The sequence below is a fragment of the Lissotriton helveticus genome, chromosome 4_1, assembly GCF_964261635.1.
Source record: "Lissotriton helveticus chromosome 4_1, aLisHel1.1, whole genome shotgun sequence".
NCBI lineage: Eukaryota > Metazoa > Chordata > Amphibia > Caudata > Salamandridae > Lissotriton > Lissotriton helveticus.
Window position 1 is genome coordinate 81,646,533 of NC_136063.1, and position 17,813 is coordinate 81,664,345.

Genomic DNA, 17,813 nt, shown 5'->3' on the forward strand with positions numbered 1-17,813 from the left:
GCACCAATTTTACTGATACCTGTGACATTTGGTGGTGTTAAGCTTCAAGGGGATGAAGTCACACTTTCTACCCAGGGTTATGGAGCTCAGCGCAGGGTAAGATTTTAGGTTATCCCCCTGGCTGGAGGTGTTAAAGCAAAACACTCCACATGCCCATTAAAGTCTATTTCACCCCTTCACAGTATCAGGAAAGGCATGCAAGGCCTTGGGCCTACTTCCAGCCTCCAGGCACCAATGTTACTCATACCTGTGACATTTGGTGGTGTTAAGCTTCAAGGGGATGAAGTCACACCTTCTACCCAGGGTTATGGAGCTCAGCGCAGGGTAAGATTTCAGGTTATCCCCCTGGCTAGAGGTGTTAAAGCAAAACACTCCACATGCCCAAAAAAGTCTATTTCACCCCTTCACAGTATCAGGAAAGGCCTGCAAGGCCTTGGCCCTACTTCCAGCCCCCAGGCACCAATGTTACTGACACCTGTGACATTTGGTGGTGTTAAGCTTCAAGGGGATGAAGTCACACCTTTTACCCAGGGTTATGGAGCTCAGCGCAGGGTAAGATTCCAGGTTATCCCCCCGGCTTGAGGTGTTAAAGCAAAACACACCACATGCCCAATAAAGTCTATTTCACCCCTCCACAGTATCTGGAAAGGCATGCAAGGCCTTGGGCCTACTTCCAGCTTCCAGGCACCAATTGTACTGATACCTGTGACATTTGGTGGTGTTAAGCTTCAAGGGGATGAAGTCACACTTTCTACCCAGGGTTATGGAGCTCAGCGCAGGGTAAGATTTTAGGTTATCCCCCTGGCTGGAGGTGTTAAAGCAAAACACTCCACATGCCCATTAAAGTCTATTTCACCCCTTCACAGTATCAGGAAAGGCATGCAAGGCCTTGGGCCTACTTCCAGCCTCCAGGCACCAATGTTACTCATACCTGTGACATTTGGTGGTGTTAAGCTTCAAGGGGATGAAGTCACACCTTCTACCCAGGGTTATGGAGCTCAGCGCAGGGTAAGATTTCAGGTTATCCCCCTGGCTAGAGGTGTTAAAGCAAAACACTCCACATGCCCAAAAAAGTCTATTTCACCCCTTCACAGTATCAGGAAAGGCCTGCAAGGCCTTGGGCCTACTTCCAGCTTCCAGGCACCAATTTTACTGATACCTGTGACATTTGGTGGTGTTAAGCTTCAAGGGGATGAAGTCACACTTTCTACCCAGGGTTATGGAGCTCAGCGCAGGGTAAGATTTTAGGTTATCCCCCTGGCTGGAGGTGTTAAAGCAAAACACTCCACATGCCCAATAAAGTCTATTTCACCCCTTTCACAGTATCAGGAAAGGCCTGCAAGGCCTTGGGCCTACTTCCAGCTTCCAGGCACAAATTTTACTGATACCGGTGACATTTGGTGGTGTTCAGCTTCAAGGGGATGAAGTCACACTTTCTACCCAGGTTTATGGAGCTCAGCGCAGGGTAAGAATTGGGGTTATCCCCCTGGCTGGAGGTGTTAAAGCAAAACACTTCACATGCCCAATAAAGTCTATTTCACCCCTTCACAGTATCAGGAAAGGCCTGCAAGGCCTTGGGACTACTTCCAGCCCCCAGGCACCAATGTTACTGACACCTGTGACATTTGGTGGTGTTAAGCTTAAAGGGGAAGAAGTCACACCTTCTACCCAGGGTTATGGAGCTCAGCGCAGGGTAATATTTCAGGTTATCCCCCTGGCTTGAGGTGTTTAAGCAAAACACCTCACATGCCCAGTACAGTGTATTTCACCCTTTCCCAGTATCAGGAAAGGCCTGCAAGGCCTTGTGCCTACTTCAGGCCTCCAGGCACCAATGTTACTGATACCTTTGACATTTTGGTGGTGTTAAGCTTCAAGGGGAAGAAGTCACACCTTCTACCCAGGGTTATGGAGCTCAGCGCAGGGTAAGATTTTAGGTTATCCCCCTGGCTGGAGGTGTTAAAGCAAAACACTCCACATGCCCATTAAAGTCTATTTCACCCCTTCACAGTATCAGGAAAGGCCTGTAAGGCCTTGTGCCTACTTCCAGCCTCCAGGCACCAATGTTACTGATACCTGTGACATTTGGTGTTGTTAAGCTTCAAGGGGAAGAAGTCCCACCTTCTACCCAGGGTTATGGAGCTCAGCGCAGGGTAAGATTTCATGTTATCGCCCTGGCTTGAGGTGTTAAAGCAAAACACTTCACTTGCCCAATAAAGTCTATTTCACCCCTTTCAAAGTACCAGGAAAGGCCTGCAAGGCCTTGTGCCTACTTCCAGCCTCCAGGCACCAATGTTACTGATACCTGTGACATTTGGTGGTGTTAAGCTTCAAGGGGATGAAGTCACACCTTTTACCCAGGGTGATGGAGCTCAGCGCAGGGTAAGATTCCAGGTAATCCCCCTGGCTTGAGGTGTTAAAGCAAAACACTTCACATGCCCAATAAAGTCTATTTCACCCCTTCACAGTATCAGTAAAAGGCCTACAAGGCCTTGGGCCTACTTCCAGCCTCCAGGCACCAATTACACTGATACCTGTGACATTTGGAGGTGTTAAGCTTCAAGGGGATGAAGTCGCACTTTCTACCCAGGGTTATGAAGCTCAGCGCAGGGTAATATTTTAGGTTATCCCCCTGGCTGGAGGTGTTTAAGCAAAACACCTCACATGCCCAATAAAGTCTATTTCACCCCTTCACAGTATCAGGAAAGGCCTGAAAGGCCTTGGGCCTACTTCCAGCCTGCAGGCACCAATTGTACTGATACCTGTGACATTTGGTGGTGTTAAGCTTCAAGGGGATGAAGTCACACCTTCTACCCAGGGTAATGGAGCTCAGCGCAGGGTATGATTTCAGGTTATCCCCCTGGCTTGAGGTGTTAAAGCAAAACACTCCACATGCCCAATAAAGTCTATTTCACCCCTTCACAGTATCAGGAAAGGCCTGCAAGGCCTTGGTCCTACTTCCAGCCTCCAGGCACCAATGTTACTGATACCTGTGACATTTGGTGGTGTTAAGCTTCAAGGGGATGAAGTCACACCTTTTACCCAGGGTTATGGAGCTCAGCGCAGGGTAAGATTCCAGGTTATCCCCCCGGCTTGAGGTGTTAAAGCAAAACACACCACATGCCCAATAAAGTCTATTTCACCCCTCCACAGTATCAGGAAAGGCATGCAAGGCCTTGGGCCTACTTCCAGCTCCCAGGCACCAATTTTACTGATACCTGTGACATTTGGTGGTGTTAAGCTTCAAGGGGATGAAGTCACACTTTCTACCCAGGGTTATGGAGCTCAGCGCAGGGTAAGATTTTAGGTTATCCCCCTGGCTGGAGGCGTTAAAGCAAAACACTCCACATGCCCATTAAAGTCTATTTCACCCCTTCACAGTATCAGGAAAGGCATGCAAGGCCTTGGGCCTACTTCCAGCCTCCAGGCACCAATGTTACTCATACCTGTGACATTTGGTGGTGTTAAGCTTCAAGGGGATGAAGTCACACCTTCTACCCAGGGTTATGGAGCTCAGCGCAGGGTAAGATTTCAGCTTTTCACCCCTAGCTGGATGTGTTGAAACAAAACACTTCTCATTCCCAATAAAGTCTATTTCACCCCTCCACAGTATCAGGAAAGGCCTGCAAGGCATTGTGCCTTCTTCCAGCCTCCAGGCACCAATGTTACTGATACCTGTGACATTTGGAGGTGCTAAGCGTCAAGGGGATGAAGTCACACCTTCTACCCAGGGTTATGGAGCTCAGCGCAGGGTAAGATTTCAGGTTGTCCCCCTTGCTGGGGGTGTTAAAGCAAAACACTTCACATGCCCAATAAAGTCTATTTCACCCCTTTTACAGTATCAGGAAAGGCCTGAAAGGCCTTGGGCCTACTTCCAGCCTGCAGGCACCAATTGTACTGATACCTGTGACATTTGGTGCTGTTAAGCTTCAAGGGGATGTAGTCACACCTTTTACCCAGGGTTATGGAGCTCAGCGTAGGGTAAGATTTCAGGTTATCCCCCTGGCTGGAGGTGTTAAAGCAAAACACTCCACATGCCCAATAAAGTCTATTTCACCCCTTCACAGTATCAGGAAAGGCCTGCAAGGCCTTGGGCCTACTTCCAGCCTCCAGGCACCAATTTTACTGATACCTGTGACATTTGGTGGTGTTAAACTTCAAGTGGATGAAGTCACACCTTCTACCCAGGGTTATGGAGCTCAGCGCAGGGTAAGATTTCAGCTTTTCACCCCTAGCTGGATGTGTTGAAGCAAAACACTTCTCATTCCCAATAAAGTCTATTTCACCCCTCCACAGTATCAGGAAAGGCCTGCAAAGCATTGTGCCTTCTTCCAGCCTCCAGGCACCAATGTTACTGATACCTGTGACATTTGGTGGTGGTAAGCTTCAAGGGGAAGAAGTCACACCTTCTACCCAGGGTTATGGAGCTCAGCGCAGGGTAAGATTTCAGCTTTTCACCCCTAGCTGGATGTGTTGAAACAAAACACTTCTCATTCCCAATAAAGTCTATTTCACCCCTCCACAGTATCAGGAAAGGCCTGCAAGGCATTGTGCCTACTTCCAGCCTCCAGGCACCAATGTTACTGATACCTGTGACATTTGGTGGTGGTAAGCTTCAAGGGGAAGAAGTCACACCTTCTACCCAGGGTTATGGAGCTCAGCGCAGGGTAAGATTTCAGGTTGTCCCCCTTGCTGGGGGTGTTAAAGCAAAACACTTCACATGCCCAATAAAGTCTATTTCACCCCTTTTACAGTATCAGGAAAGGCCTGAAAGGCCTTGGGCCTACTTCCAGCCTGCAGGCACCAATTGTACTGATACCTGTGACATTTGGTGGTGTTAAGCTTCAAGGGGATGTAGTCACACCTTTTACCCAGGGTTATGGAGCTCAGCGTAGGGTAAGATTTCAGGTTATCCCCCTGGCTGGAGGTGTTAAAGCAAAACACTCCACATGCCCATTAAAGTCTATTTCACCCCTTCACAGTATCAGGAAAGGCCTGCAAGGCCTTGGGCCTACTTCCAGCCTCCAGGCACCAATGTTACTGATACCTGTGACATTTGGTGGTGGTAAGCTTCAAGGGGAAGAAGTCACACCTTCTACCCAGGGTTATGGAGCTCAGCGCAGGGTAAGATTTCAGCTTTTCACCCCTAGCTGGATGTGTTGAAACAAAACACTTCTCATTCCCAATAAAGTCTATTTCACCCCTCCACAGTATCAGGAAAGGCCTGCAAGGCATTGTGCCTACTTCCAGCCTCCAGGCACTAATTTTACTGATACCTGTGACATTTGGTGGTGTTAAGCTTCAAGGGGATGAAGTCACACCTTTTACCCAGGGTTATGGAGCTCAGCGCAGGGTAAGATTTCAGCTTTTCACCCCTAGCTGGATGTGTTGAAGCAAAACACTTCACATGCCCAATAAAGTCTATTTCACCCATCCACAGTATCAGGAAAGGCCTGCAAGGCCTTGGGCCTACATCCAGCCTCCAGGCACCAATGTTACTGACACCTGTGACATTTGGTGGTGTTAAGCTTAAAGGGGAAGAAGTCACACCTTCTACCCAGGGTTATGGAGCTCAGCGCAGGGTAAGAATTCAGGTTATCCCCCTGGCTGGAGGTGTTAAAGCAAAACACTTCACATGCCCAATAAAGTCTATGTCACCCCTTCACAGTATCAGGAAAGGCCTGCAAGGCCTTGGGCCTACTTCCAGCCTCCAGGCACCAATGTCACTGATACCTGTGACATTTGGTGGTGTTAAGCTTCAAGGGGATGAAGTCGCACCTTCTACCCAGGGTTATGGAGCTCCACGCAGGGTAAGATTTCATGCTTCTCCCCAGGCTGGAGGCGTGAAAATAGAACAATTACCATACACAACAATGTGTATTTCACCCATTCACAGTATCAGGAAAGGCCTGCAAGGCCTTGGGCCTACTTCCAGCCTCCAGGCACCAATGTTACTGATACCTGTGACATTTGGTGTTGTTAAGCTTCAAGGGGATGAGGTCACACCTTCTACCCAGGGTTATGGAGCTCAGTGCAGGGTAAGATTTCAGTTTATCCCCCTGGCCTGAGGTGTTAAAGCAAAACACTTCACATGCCCAATAAAGTCTATTTCACCCCTTCACAGTATCAGGAAAGGCCTGCAAGGCCTTGGGCCTACTTCCAGCCCCTAGGCACCTGTTCTTGTGATACTTGTGACATTTGGAGGTGTTCAGCTTCAAGGGGATAAAGCCACACCTTCTACCCAGGGTTATGGAGCTCAGGGCAGGGTAAGATTTCAGGTTATCCCCCTGGCTGGAGGTGTTAAAGCAAAACACTCCACATGCCCAATAAAGTCTATTTCACCCCTTCACAGTATCAGGAAAGGCCTGTAAGGCCTTGTGCCTACTTCCAGCCTCCAGGCACCAATGTTACTGATACCTGTGACATTTGGTGGTGTTAAGCTTCAAGGGGAAGAAGTCCCACCTTCTACCCAGGGTTATGGAGCTCAGCGCAGGGTAAGATTTCATGTTATCGCCCTGGCTTGAGGTGTTAAAGCAAAACACTTCACTTGCCCAATAAAGTCTATTTCACCCCTTTCAAAGTACCAGGAAAGGCCTGCAAGGCCTTGTGCCTACTTCCAGCCTCCAGGCACCAATGTTACTGATACCTGTGACATTTGGTGGTGTTAAGCTTCAAGGGGATGAAGTCACACCTTTTACCCAGGGTTATGGAGCTCAGCGCAGGGTAAGATTCCAGGTAATCCCCCTGGCTTGAGGTGTTAAAGCAAAACACTTCACATGCCCAATAAAGTCTATTTCACCCCTTCACAGTATCAGTAAAAGGCCTACAAGGCCTTGGGCCTACTTCCAGCCTCCAGGCACCAATTACACTGATACCTGTGACATTTGGAGGTGTTAAGCTTCAAGGGGATGAAGTCGCACTTTCTACCCAGGGTTATGAAGCTCAGCGCAGGGTAATATTTTAGGTTATCCCCCTGGCTGGAGGTGTTTAAGCAAAACACCTCACATGCCCAATAAAGTCTATTTCACCCCTTCACAGTATCAGGAAAGGCCTGAAAGGCCTTGGGCCTACTTCCAGCCTGCAGGCACCAATTGTACTGATACCTGTGACATTTGGTGGTGTTAAGCTTCAAGGGGATGAAGTCACACCTTCTACCCAGGGTAATGGAGCTCAGCGCAGGGTATGATTTCAGGTTATCCCCCTGGCTTGAGGTGTTAAAGCAAAACACTCCACATGCCCAATAAAGTCTATTTCACCCCTTCACAGTATCAGGAAAGGCCTGCAAGGCCTTGGTCCTACTTCCAGCCTCCAGGCACCAATGTTACTGATACCTGTGACATTTGGTGGTGTTAAGCTTCAAGGGGATGAAGTCACACCTTTTACCCAGGGTTATGGAGCTCAGCGCAGGGTAAGATTCCAGGTTATCCCCCCGGCTTGAGGTGTTAAAGCAAAACACACCACATGCCCAATAAAGTCTATTTCACCCCTCCACAGTATCAGGAAAGGCATGCAAGGCCTTGGGCCTACTTCCAGCTCCCAGGCACCAATTTTACTGATACCTGTGACATTTGGTGGTGTTAAGCTTCAAGGGGATGAAGTCACACTTTCTACCCAGGGTTATGGAGCTCAGCGCAGGGTAAGATTTTAGGTTATCCCCCTGGCTGGAGGCGTTAAAGCAAAACACTCCACATGCCCATTAAAGTCTATTTCACCCCTTCACAGTATCAGGAAAGGCATGCAAGGCCTTGGGCCTACTTCCAGCCTCCAGGCACCAATGTTACTCATACCTGTGACATTTGGTGGTGTTAAGCTTCAAGGGGATGAAGTCACACCTTCTACCCAGGGTTATGGAGCTCAGCGCAGGGTAAGATTTCAGCTTTTCACCCCTAGCTGGATGTGTTGAAGCAAAACACTTCTCATTCCCAATAAAGTCTATTTCACCCCTCCACAGTATCAGGAAAGGCCTGCAAAGCATTGTGCCTTCTTCCAGCCTCCAGGCACCAATGTTACTGATACCTGTGACATTTGGTGGTGGTAAGCTTCAAGGGGAAGAAGTCACACCTTCTACCCAGGGTTATGGAGCTCAGCGCAGGGTAAGATTTCAGCTTTTCACCCCTAGCTGGATGTGTTGAAACAAAACACTTCTCATTCCCAATAAAGTCTATTTCACCCCTCCACAGTATCAGGAAAGGCCTGCAAGGCATTGTGCCTTCTTCCAGCCTCCAGGCACCAATGTTACTGATACCTGTGACATTTGGAGGTGCTAAGCGTCAAGGGGATGAAGTCACACCTTCTACCCAGGGTTATGGAGCTCAGCGCAGGGTAAGATTTCAGGTTGTCCCCCTTGCTGGGGGTGTTAAAGCAAAACACTTCACATGCCCAATAAAGTCTATTTCACCCCTTTTACAGTATCAGGAAAGGCCTGAAAGGCCTTGGGCCTACTTCCAGCCTGCAGGCACCAATTGTACTGATACCTGTGACATTTGGTGCTGTTAAGCTTCAAGGGGATGTAGTCACACCTTTTACCCAGGGTTATGGAGCTCAGCGTAGGGTAAGATTTCAGGTTATCCCCCTGGCTGGAGGTGTTAAAGCAAAACACTCCACATGCCCAATAAAGTCTATTTCACCCCTTCACAGTATCAGGAAAGGCCTGCAAGGCCTTGGGCCTACTTCCAGCCTCCAGGCACCAATTTTACTGATACCTGTGACATTTGGTGGTGTTAAACTTCAAGTGGATGAAGTCACACCTTCTACCCAGGGTTATGGAGCTCAGCGCAGGGTAAGATTTCAGCTTTTCACCCCTAGCTGGATGTGTTGAAGCAAAACACTTCTCATTCCCAATAAAGTCTATTTCACCCCTCCACAGTATCAGGAAAGGCCTGCAAAGCATTGTGCCTTCTTCCAGCCTCCAGGCACCAATGTTACTGATACCTGTGACATTTGGTGGTGGTAAGCTTCAAGGGGAAGAAGTCACACCTTCTACTCAGGGTTATGGAGCTCAGCGCAGGGTAAGATTTCAGCTTTTCACCCCTAGCTGGATGTGTTGAAACAAAACACTTTTCATTCCCAATAAAGTCTATTTCACCCCTCCACAGTATCAGGAAAGGCCTGCAAGGCATTGTGCCTACTTCCAGCCTCCAGGCACCAATGTTACTGATACCTGTGACATTTGGTGGTGGTAAGCTTCAAGGGGAAGAAGTCACACCTTCTACCCAGGGTTATGGAGCTCAGCGCAGGGTAAGATTTCAGGTTGTCCCCCTTGCTGGGGGTGTTAAAGCAAAACACTTCACATGCCCAATAAAGTCTATTTCACCCCTTTTACAGTATCAGGAAAGGCCTGAAAGGCCTTGGGCCTACTTCCAGCCTGCAGGCACCAATTGTACTGATACCTGTGACATTTGGTGGTGTTAAGCTTCAAGGGGATGTAGTCACACCTTTTACCCAGGGTTATGGAGCTCAGCGTAGGGTAAGATTTCAGGTTATCCCCCTGGCTGGAGGTGTTAAAGCAAAACACTCCACATGCCCATTAAAGTCTATTTCACCCCTTCACAGTATCAGGAAAGGCATGCAAGGCCTTGGGCCTACTTCCAGCCTCCAGGCACCAATGTTACTGATACCTGTGACATTTGGTGGTGGTAAGCTTCAAGGGGAAGAAGTCACACCTTCTACCCAGGGTTATGGAGCTCAGCGCAGGGTAAGATTTCAGCTTTTCACCCCTAGCTGGATGTGTTGAAACAAAACACTTCTCATTCCCAATAAAGTCTATTTCACCCCTCCACAGTATCAGGAAAGGCCTGCAAGGCATTGTGCCTACTTCCAGCCTCCAGGCACTAATTTTACTGATACCTGTGACATTTGGTGGTGTTAAGCTTCAAGGGGATGAAGTCACACCTTTTACCCAGGGTTATGGAGCTCAGCGCAGGGTAAGATTTCAGCTTTTCACCCCTAGCTGGATGTGTTGAAGCAAAACACTTCACATGCCCAATAAAGTCTATTTCACCCATCCACAGTATCAGGAAAGGCCTGCAAGGCCTTGGGCCTACATCCAGCCTCCAGGCACCAATGTTACTGACACCTGTGACATTTGGTGGTGTTAAGCTTAAAGGGGAAGAAGTCACACCTTCTACCCAGGGTTATGGAGCTCAGCGCAGGGTAAGAATTCAGGTTATCCCCCTGGCTGGAGGTGTTAAAGCAAAACACTTCACATGCCCAATAAAGTCTATGTCACCCCTTCACAGTATCAGGAAAGGCCTGCAAGGCCTTGGGCCTACTTCCAGCCTCCAGGCACCAATGTCACTGATACCTGTGACATTTGGTGGTGTTAAGCTTCAAGGGGATGAAGTCGCACCTTCTACCCAGGGTTATGGAGCTCCACGCAGGGTAAGATTTCATGCTTCTCCCCAGGCTGGAGGCGTGAAAATAGAACAATTACCATACACAACAATGTGTATTTCACCCATTCACAGTATCAGGAAAGGCCTGCAAGGCCTTGGGCCTACTTCCAGCCTCCAGGCACCAATGTTACTGATACCTGTGACATTTGGTGTTGTTAAGCTTCAAGGGGATGAGGTCACACCTTCTACCCAGGGTTATGGAGCTCAGTGCAGGGTAAGATTTCAGTTTATCCCCCTGGCCTGAGGTGTTAAAGCAAAACACTTCACATGCCCAATAAAGTCTATTTCACCCCTTCACAGTATCAGGAAAGGCCTGCAAGGCCTTGGGCCTACTTCCAGCCCCTAGGCACCAATGTTACTGACACCTGTGACATTTGGTGGTGTTAAGCTTCAAGGGGAAGAAGTCACACCTTCTACCCAGGGTTATGGTGCTCAACGCAGGGTAAGCATTCAGGCTATCCCCCTGGCTGGAGGCGTTAAAGCAAAACACTTCACATGCCCAATAAAGTGTATTTCACCCCTTCACAGTATCAGGAAAGGCCTGCAAGGCCTTGGGCCTACTTCCAGCTTCCGGGCACCAATTTTACTGATACCTGTGACATTTGGTGGTGTTAAGCTTCAAGGGGATGAAGTCACACTTTGTACCCAGGGTTATGGAGCTCAGCGCAGGGTAAGATTGTAGGTTATCCCCCTGGCTGGAGGTGTTTAAGCAAAACAACTCACATGCCCAGTACAGTTTATTTCACCCTTTCCCAGTATCAGGAAAGGCCTTCAAGGCCTTGTGCCTACTTCCAGCCTCCAGGCACCAATGTTACTGATACCTGTGAGATTTGGAGGTGTTAAGCTTCAAGGGGAAGAAGTCACACCTTCTACCCAGGGTTATGGAGCTCGGTGCAGGGTAAGAATTCAGGTTATACCACTGGCTGGAGGTGTTAAAGCAAAACACTCCACATGCCCAATAAAGTCTATTTCACCCCTTCACAGTATCCGGAAAGGCCTGCAAGGCCTTGGGCCTACTTCCAGCATCCAGGCACCAATTTTACTGATACCTGTGACATTTGGTGGTGTTAAACTTCAAGGGGATGAAGTCACACTTTCTACCCAGGGTTATGGAGCTCAACGCAGGGTAAGATTTTAGGTTATCCTCCCTGGCTGGAGGTGTTAAAGCAAAACACTTCACATGCCCAATAAATTGTATTTCACCCCTTCGCAGTATCAGGAAAGGCCTGCAAGGCCTTGTGCCTACTTCCAGCCTCCAGGCACCAATGTTACTGATACCTGTGACATGTGGTGGTGTTAAGCTTCAAGGGGATGAAGTCACACCTTCAACCCAGGGTTATGGAGCTCAGCGCAGGGTAAGGATTCAGGTCATCCCCCTGGATGGAGGTGTTAAAGCAAAACACCTCACATGCCCAATAACATTTATTTCACCCCTTCACAGTATCAGGAAAGACCTGCAAGGCCTTGGGTGTGTTTCCAGGCCCCAGGCACCAGTTTTAGTGATACCAGTGACAAGCTAGGGATGGGCCAGAGTACCTGAAGGCTAAGATCTGAAACTGTGAATGGTGTTCATATACGTTTTGGACTATGTGAAGTGTTTTATTTTTGGTTCCCTCTGCCTACATCCAAAGCGAAAGCCTGTAATTAGCAGTAGATCTCAATCAGGCTGCCAGGCGCAGAATCTGATTCGTGGGCACTGTTCGCTCTCTTGACAGACCATTTGATTCAGGAGTGGTCCCCACGCCAGCAATCGGGCTCACTACAACAGTGATAGTCACGTGTTTTGACCGCGTTGTTAAGGTCGGTTCCCTTCTACGTACGTCACCTGAGTGGTAAAAAACCTAACTCCAGCTGTAAAAAAGCAGCTCAGCAGAGTGCCTCCATGCAGGTACTGGGGGGGGTCACCATTTCAGGTGCATTCACACCCTCTGCTCTCCCTCGGGGTGCCGTTAATCATGCAGGCCTAACTCGGCCGCCTGCCTTCACCGTGCCACTGTGTGCTTATGATGTTGAGTCTGCGCCCGTCTCCTCCAGCTCGGCCCTTGGCAGTGAATGCCCTCTGCTTGCATGTGCAGCTATCAGCGCGCAGCACCCTGGTGATGCCTGAGCCCGGACCGTGCCCCGCTGCTTGTGAAAGTCCCCCGGCTGCCCCCGACTCGTGGGTGCCACAGCCGAGGGTGCAGGCGCGCGGCGAGGGCCCCCCTGGACCCCGGGCATTGTCTCCACTCCCCGCGCTCGGCCGGCGGAGCCCTGTGTTACTTCGGCCAGTTCCAGAACCCGTTCCCCGCGGCCCCCGGAGCCCCACTGCGCCGCCACAGGGCCCGCTCCCTGCAGGAGGCCCCTCCCGCCCGCGGGCCGCCGCTCCCGGCCTCGGAGCGCGAGGGTGGACCGGGGAAAAGGGGCCCGGGGCCCGGGATTCCAGGCACGGAGGCGTCAGCCATCGGGGGAGGGCAGAGATCCACGGGGCATTACGAGCCTCTGAGGACGGGGGCAGCTGAAACGGGGGCGGGGGCGGGAAGGGGCTGAAGCTGGGCTTCTTTTCATGTGTGCCTGGGAGCGTGTGTTTCAGTGATTGTGTTTTAAAACTTAGTTATTCCGATGGTAGGAAACACAAAAGTCAGCTGGGAGCAGGGAGCCGAGTGCGCCTCGCACAGCCCTCTCTCCCCGGGACCAATCAGGGGCTGGCTCCTCCCTATATATGCACGGGGCTCGGCTCGGGCGGTACATTTCTGTTCTCTGACCGTGCCTGCGCCCAGACTTGCATTACAATGGCAGAAACCGCTCCCGCCGTCGCGGCTCCTCCCGCTGAGGTCGCCCCCAAGAAGAAGCAGCAGAAGAAAGCAGCGGGGGCCTCCAAGGCCAAGAAGCCTTCCGGTCCCAGCGTGTCCGACATGATTATGAAGGTGGTGACTGCCTCGGCCGAGAGGAAGGGAGTCTCCCTGTCGGCCCTGAAGAAGGGGCTGCTCGCCGCCGGCTACGATGCGGACAAGAACAAGGGCCGAGTAAAGGTCTCCCTGAAGAGCCTGGTCAGCAAAGGCGCCCTAGCCCAGCTGAAGGGCACCGGGGCCTCCGGCTCCTTCAAGGTGAACAAGAAGCAGCTGGTGGGCAAGAAGGCGGCAAAGAAGACAGCCACCAAGAAGCCAGCGGCCAAGAAAGCTGCCCCTGCCGCCAAGAAGCCCAAAAAGGCTCCCGCGGGGGTCAAGAAGAGCCCGAAGAAGGTCAAGAAGCCGGCGGCAGCCAAGAGCCCCAAGAAGCCCAAGGCTGCCCCCGCCAAGAAGGCTGCCAAGAGCCCAGCGAAAGCCAAGGCGGCGAAGCCCAAAGTAGCCAAGAAAAGCCCTGCCAAGGTAGTCAAACCCAAGGCAGCCAAGCCCAAAGCAGCCAAGCCCAAAAAGGCAGCACCCAAGAAGAAGTAAGGGCTTGCACCGAGACACTGCAAACACAAAGGCTCTTTTAAGGGCCACCACCCTGTCTAGAAGAGAGCGTGTTCATCCCCACCTTTGCACCCACCCAATGCCCCACTTTTCCAAAAATAAACCGCACAAAACATCCCAGCGCACCGTTTCACAGGCGAGTGCTGCGTGTGATCTTGGCCATATAAAACGGCTCTTTCGGTGCTGAGTGGATTGAAATCGTTATCACATAGAAAACAAGGGGGTCCGGGAGTTATAAGACCTCCGTTCATAGTACATGTGCAATACTTACGTGTTTGTGTCTCGGTGCTTTCACTGTACCCGGGCAGACTCGACATAGTGTATGCATAAAGCAGACGATTGTGAACTTTAAATGGAGCGCAGGGCACTGCGTGCTCCAGGGTGACATGGGGCGGGTAAAAGGGGGTCTGGGAGTTATGAGACCTCAGTTTATTATAAACGTGTGCTAACGTGTGTGTGTGTGTGTGTGTTGGTGCTTTCACTGTACCCGGGCAAACTCGACATAGTGTCTGCATAAAGCAGACGATTGTGAACTTTCCATCGAGCGCAGGTAACGGGGAGTGTTCCAGGGCGGCGTGCTCATGACATCTCGGGCTCCTCTCCCGGCTGACCGGGGTCGGGTGGACCACCAGCGGATGGACGGACACGGAGACAAAGGCTGGCCGGGGCGCGGGCTCCGGCTACATCATCCAACCGGAGGGTTCTCTTTTATCCACAGCTCATTGGACAGCTAGGCTGCAGCCTCCAGTCCAGTAACCAATCATTGCACACCGCGGGCTATTTTCGAACGTGGGGCGGTCTCCTCAGCCAACCAGAGCAGCCCTCCGTCTGTGAGGACATAAATAGGGCTCTTTCCCCGTTCGACGCCATTCTTCTCTGCCTTCGCCGAGAGAGACCGCTCCCGCCATGGCCCGCACCAAGCAGACAGCCCGCAAGTCCACCGGCGGCAAAGCGCCCCGCAAGCAGCTGGCCACCAAGGCTGCCCGCAAGAGCGCGCCTGCCACCGGCGGCGTCAAGAAGCCTCACCGCTACCGGCCCGGCACCGTGGCCCTCCGCGAGATCCGCCGCTACCAGAAGTCCACCGAGCTCCTCATCCGCAAGCTGCCCTTCCAGCGCCTGGTGAGGGAGATCGCCCAGGACTTCAAGACCGACCTGCGCTTCCAGAGCTCCGCCGTCATGGCCCTGCAGGAGGCCAGCGAGGCCTACCTGGTCGGGCTCTTCGAGGACACCAACCTGTGCGCCATCCACGCCAAGAGGGTGACCATCATGCCCAAGGACATCCAGCTGGCACGTCGCATCCGAGGCGAGAGGGCCTAAGGCGACAGACCGACCCGGACAACCACCACAACGGCTCTTTTAAGGGCCACCACCCTGTCACCTACGAGCTTATCTTATCTGTCATGGCACGTGTTTTACAGGTTAGGGAGGGTGGGCTGTGAGTACCTCGAGCACTGGGCAACTTATACCGCCGGCTCTGGAGAAACCAGAGCACTCTGTGTTCACAGTGCACAAACACCTCTCCAATGTGTCCTTCATTTTAAAGCGTTGTTTGGGTGGAGGGTTGTGGTCGGGATCCGCGGGTCACAAGCCAGCACTATGGGGCATCTGTGCTCCCGGTACGTCGGGTTCTGAGAGTACCTCGAGTACTGGGCAACTTATACCGGCTCTGGGGGGGAACCGGAGCACTCCGTGTTCACAGTGCACAAACACCTCTTAAATGTGTCCTTCATTTAATAGAGCGCTTATTTGGGGGTAGAGGGTTGTGTAGGGATCCGCTGGTCACAAGCCAGCGCTATAGCGCATCTGTGCTGCCAGTACATCGGGTTCATGTGTCCGATTTCAGGAACGTTTGCCCCGGGGCGGATTATAGCCGTTCCCCAGGGTCTTAAAAGTACTAACACAACGTTAAACCGGCTCACACAAACACTGTTCGCCCCATACATGGAAAAGAATAAGCCCAAGGGCAGATGCGCGAATTCCCAGTGGGTTTATTTAACCTCATCGTTACAGTGCTTATGTGACACTTGGTCCCAACGAGGGCTCATTCATAGGAATATGTTAATTTAAAGAGGCAAAACGGGTTGCCTGCTCTGTCGGCCCTCGGTCTGCAGCAAGCCCCGTGAGAGCGGGCCTTTCTGCACTCAACATTACCCTTCTAAAACACATATTTCTCAAGTGATAACAGAAGCACATTAGCTCTTAAAAGGAGGAAGTGATTGGCCCTTAAAAGAGCCGTTGTGTTTGTTGGTGATGCGCCTCGAAGCCTTACTTGGCGCTGGTGTACTTGGTGACGGCCTTGGTGCCCTCCGACACGGCGTGCTTGGCCAGCTCTCCGGGCAGCAGAAGGCGGACTGCGGTCTGGATCTCCCGGGAGGTGATGGTGCGCCGCGAGTTGTAGAGAGCCAGTTTGGAAGACTCGTTAGCGATGCGCTCGAAGATGTCGTTCACGAAGGAGTTCATGATGCCCATGGCCTTGGAGGAAATGCCGGTATCTGGGTGCACCTGCTTCATCACTTTGTAAATGTAGATGGCATAGCTTTCCTTCCTGCTTTTCCTGCGCTTCTTCCCGTCCTTCTTGGGCGGCTTGGAGAGCGCTTTCTTAGAGCCCTTCTTGGGAGCCGGCGCGGACTTGGCTGGTTCAGGCATGGTGGACGCTCTTTCACTGCTTGCTGTGAAGCCGAAAGAAATACGGAAGGAGGGCCCGGCACTTGTATTTATGGGCTTGGCCTGCAAAGCAGTCTCCTTCCCAGCTCTCTCTTCTCATTGGCAGGCTCCCCACTTCCTATGTTAAGCCCTCCTCCAATGAGAAGTACTGTCAGCGCCTAGCTGTCAACCAATCAGACGCTCTCGAAGTCTTTATATTACCGAGTCCAGCAGAAAGAGAAGTATTCTTCTCTCTGTTGTGTGACTGAGACCCTAGATCGATCGCCATGTCTGGAAGAGGAAAGCAGGGAGGAAAGGCCCGCGCCAAGGCCAAGACACGCTCTTCCAGAGCCGGGCTCCAGTTTCCCGTGGGCCGTGTGCACAGGCTGCTCCGGAAGGGAAGCTACGCCGAGAGGGTGGGCGCCGGTGCCCCCGTCTATCTGGCTGCAGTGCTGGAGTACCTGACCGCTGAGATCCTGGAGCTGGCCGGCAACGCCGCCCGGGACAACAAGAAGACCCGCATCATCCCCAGACACCTCCAGTTGGCCATCCGCAACGACGAGGAGCTGAACAAGCTGCTGGGCCGAGTCACCATCGCCCAGGGAGGAGTCCTGCCCAACATCCAGGCCGTGCTGCTGCCCAAGAAAACCGAGAGCCACAAGGCACAGGGCAAAGCAAGCAAGTAAAGGCCCGCAGACCCCCGTGGAAACACACCCTAAACACAAAGGTTCTTTTCAGGGCCATCCACAGACTCCATCAAAGAGCGTATCCGTGCCGAGGTGTTACTCTGGCGGCTTCATAGGTGCGGCAGCGCCCGCACCGCACCGTAGCTTCATAGGGGGGGCATGCCCAAGCTCTGGCCGTACACTTTAATGTTGTCCCGTCCCAAAGCCTAGCATGAGGCCGACCATATTAATGTTTTTGATTTTTTTTTTTTTTTTGTATATACATGTATAATTTGAATATTCAGGGACACATTTTGCAGACTTGCCCCAGCCGAGCGGGCACCGAACGCGAGGGTTAGGCGGGCCGCGGTGACAAGTGGGGGCCTGGAACGGAGGAGTGTGCGTGTTTGACTGTGATCAGTGCACCGGCGGCAGCTGCTGAGCCCGATCGGGAGCCCCTGACAAAGAGGCGGGCTGGGAGCGCGCTCTTTTTCAATCAATATATACATGTATATTTTTTTCATTTTTGGGGGACACCTTGTGCAGGCTTGCCCCAGCCGGGAGCGAGATGTGGGCAGTGTTACTAGGTTGCAGGCGGCCAAACACAGCGGGGTGGTGTCGGTGAGTGTGTGGGCTCCATTAAAACATGCCCGAGGCTGTTCATATTGGGAGGGGGAAAGGAA

General features: G+C 51.7%; 3 protein-coding genes across 3 annotated transcripts; 2 read left to right on the forward strand and 1 right to left on the reverse strand.

Annotated features, from left to right (window-relative positions):
- Positions 1-13,159: 13,159 nt before the first annotated feature.
- Positions 13,160-13,854, forward strand: LOC144826994 (histone H1.3-like). The gene has a single exon (XM_078685456.1). The coding sequence runs from the start codon at positions 13,160-13,162 to the stop codon at positions 13,802-13,804; it is 645 nt and encodes a 214-aa protein (XP_078541582.1). The 3' UTR covers positions 13,805-13,854.
- Positions 13,855-14,668: 814 nt separating this feature from the next.
- On the forward strand, positions 14,669-15,139 carry LOC144826995 (histone H3). The gene has a single exon (XM_078685457.1). It carries the CDS (start codon positions 14,729-14,731, stop codon positions 15,137-15,139), a length of 411 nt encoding a protein of 136 aa, XP_078541583.1. The 5' UTR covers positions 14,669-14,728.
- Positions 15,140-16,087: 948 nt separating this feature from the next.
- Positions 16,088-16,468, reverse strand: LOC144827891 (histone H2B 1.2-like). The gene has a single exon (XM_078686052.1). It carries the CDS (start codon positions 16,466-16,468, stop codon positions 16,088-16,090), a length of 381 nt encoding a protein of 126 aa, XP_078542178.1.
- Between the last annotated feature and the right edge of the window lie 1,345 nt (positions 16,469-17,813).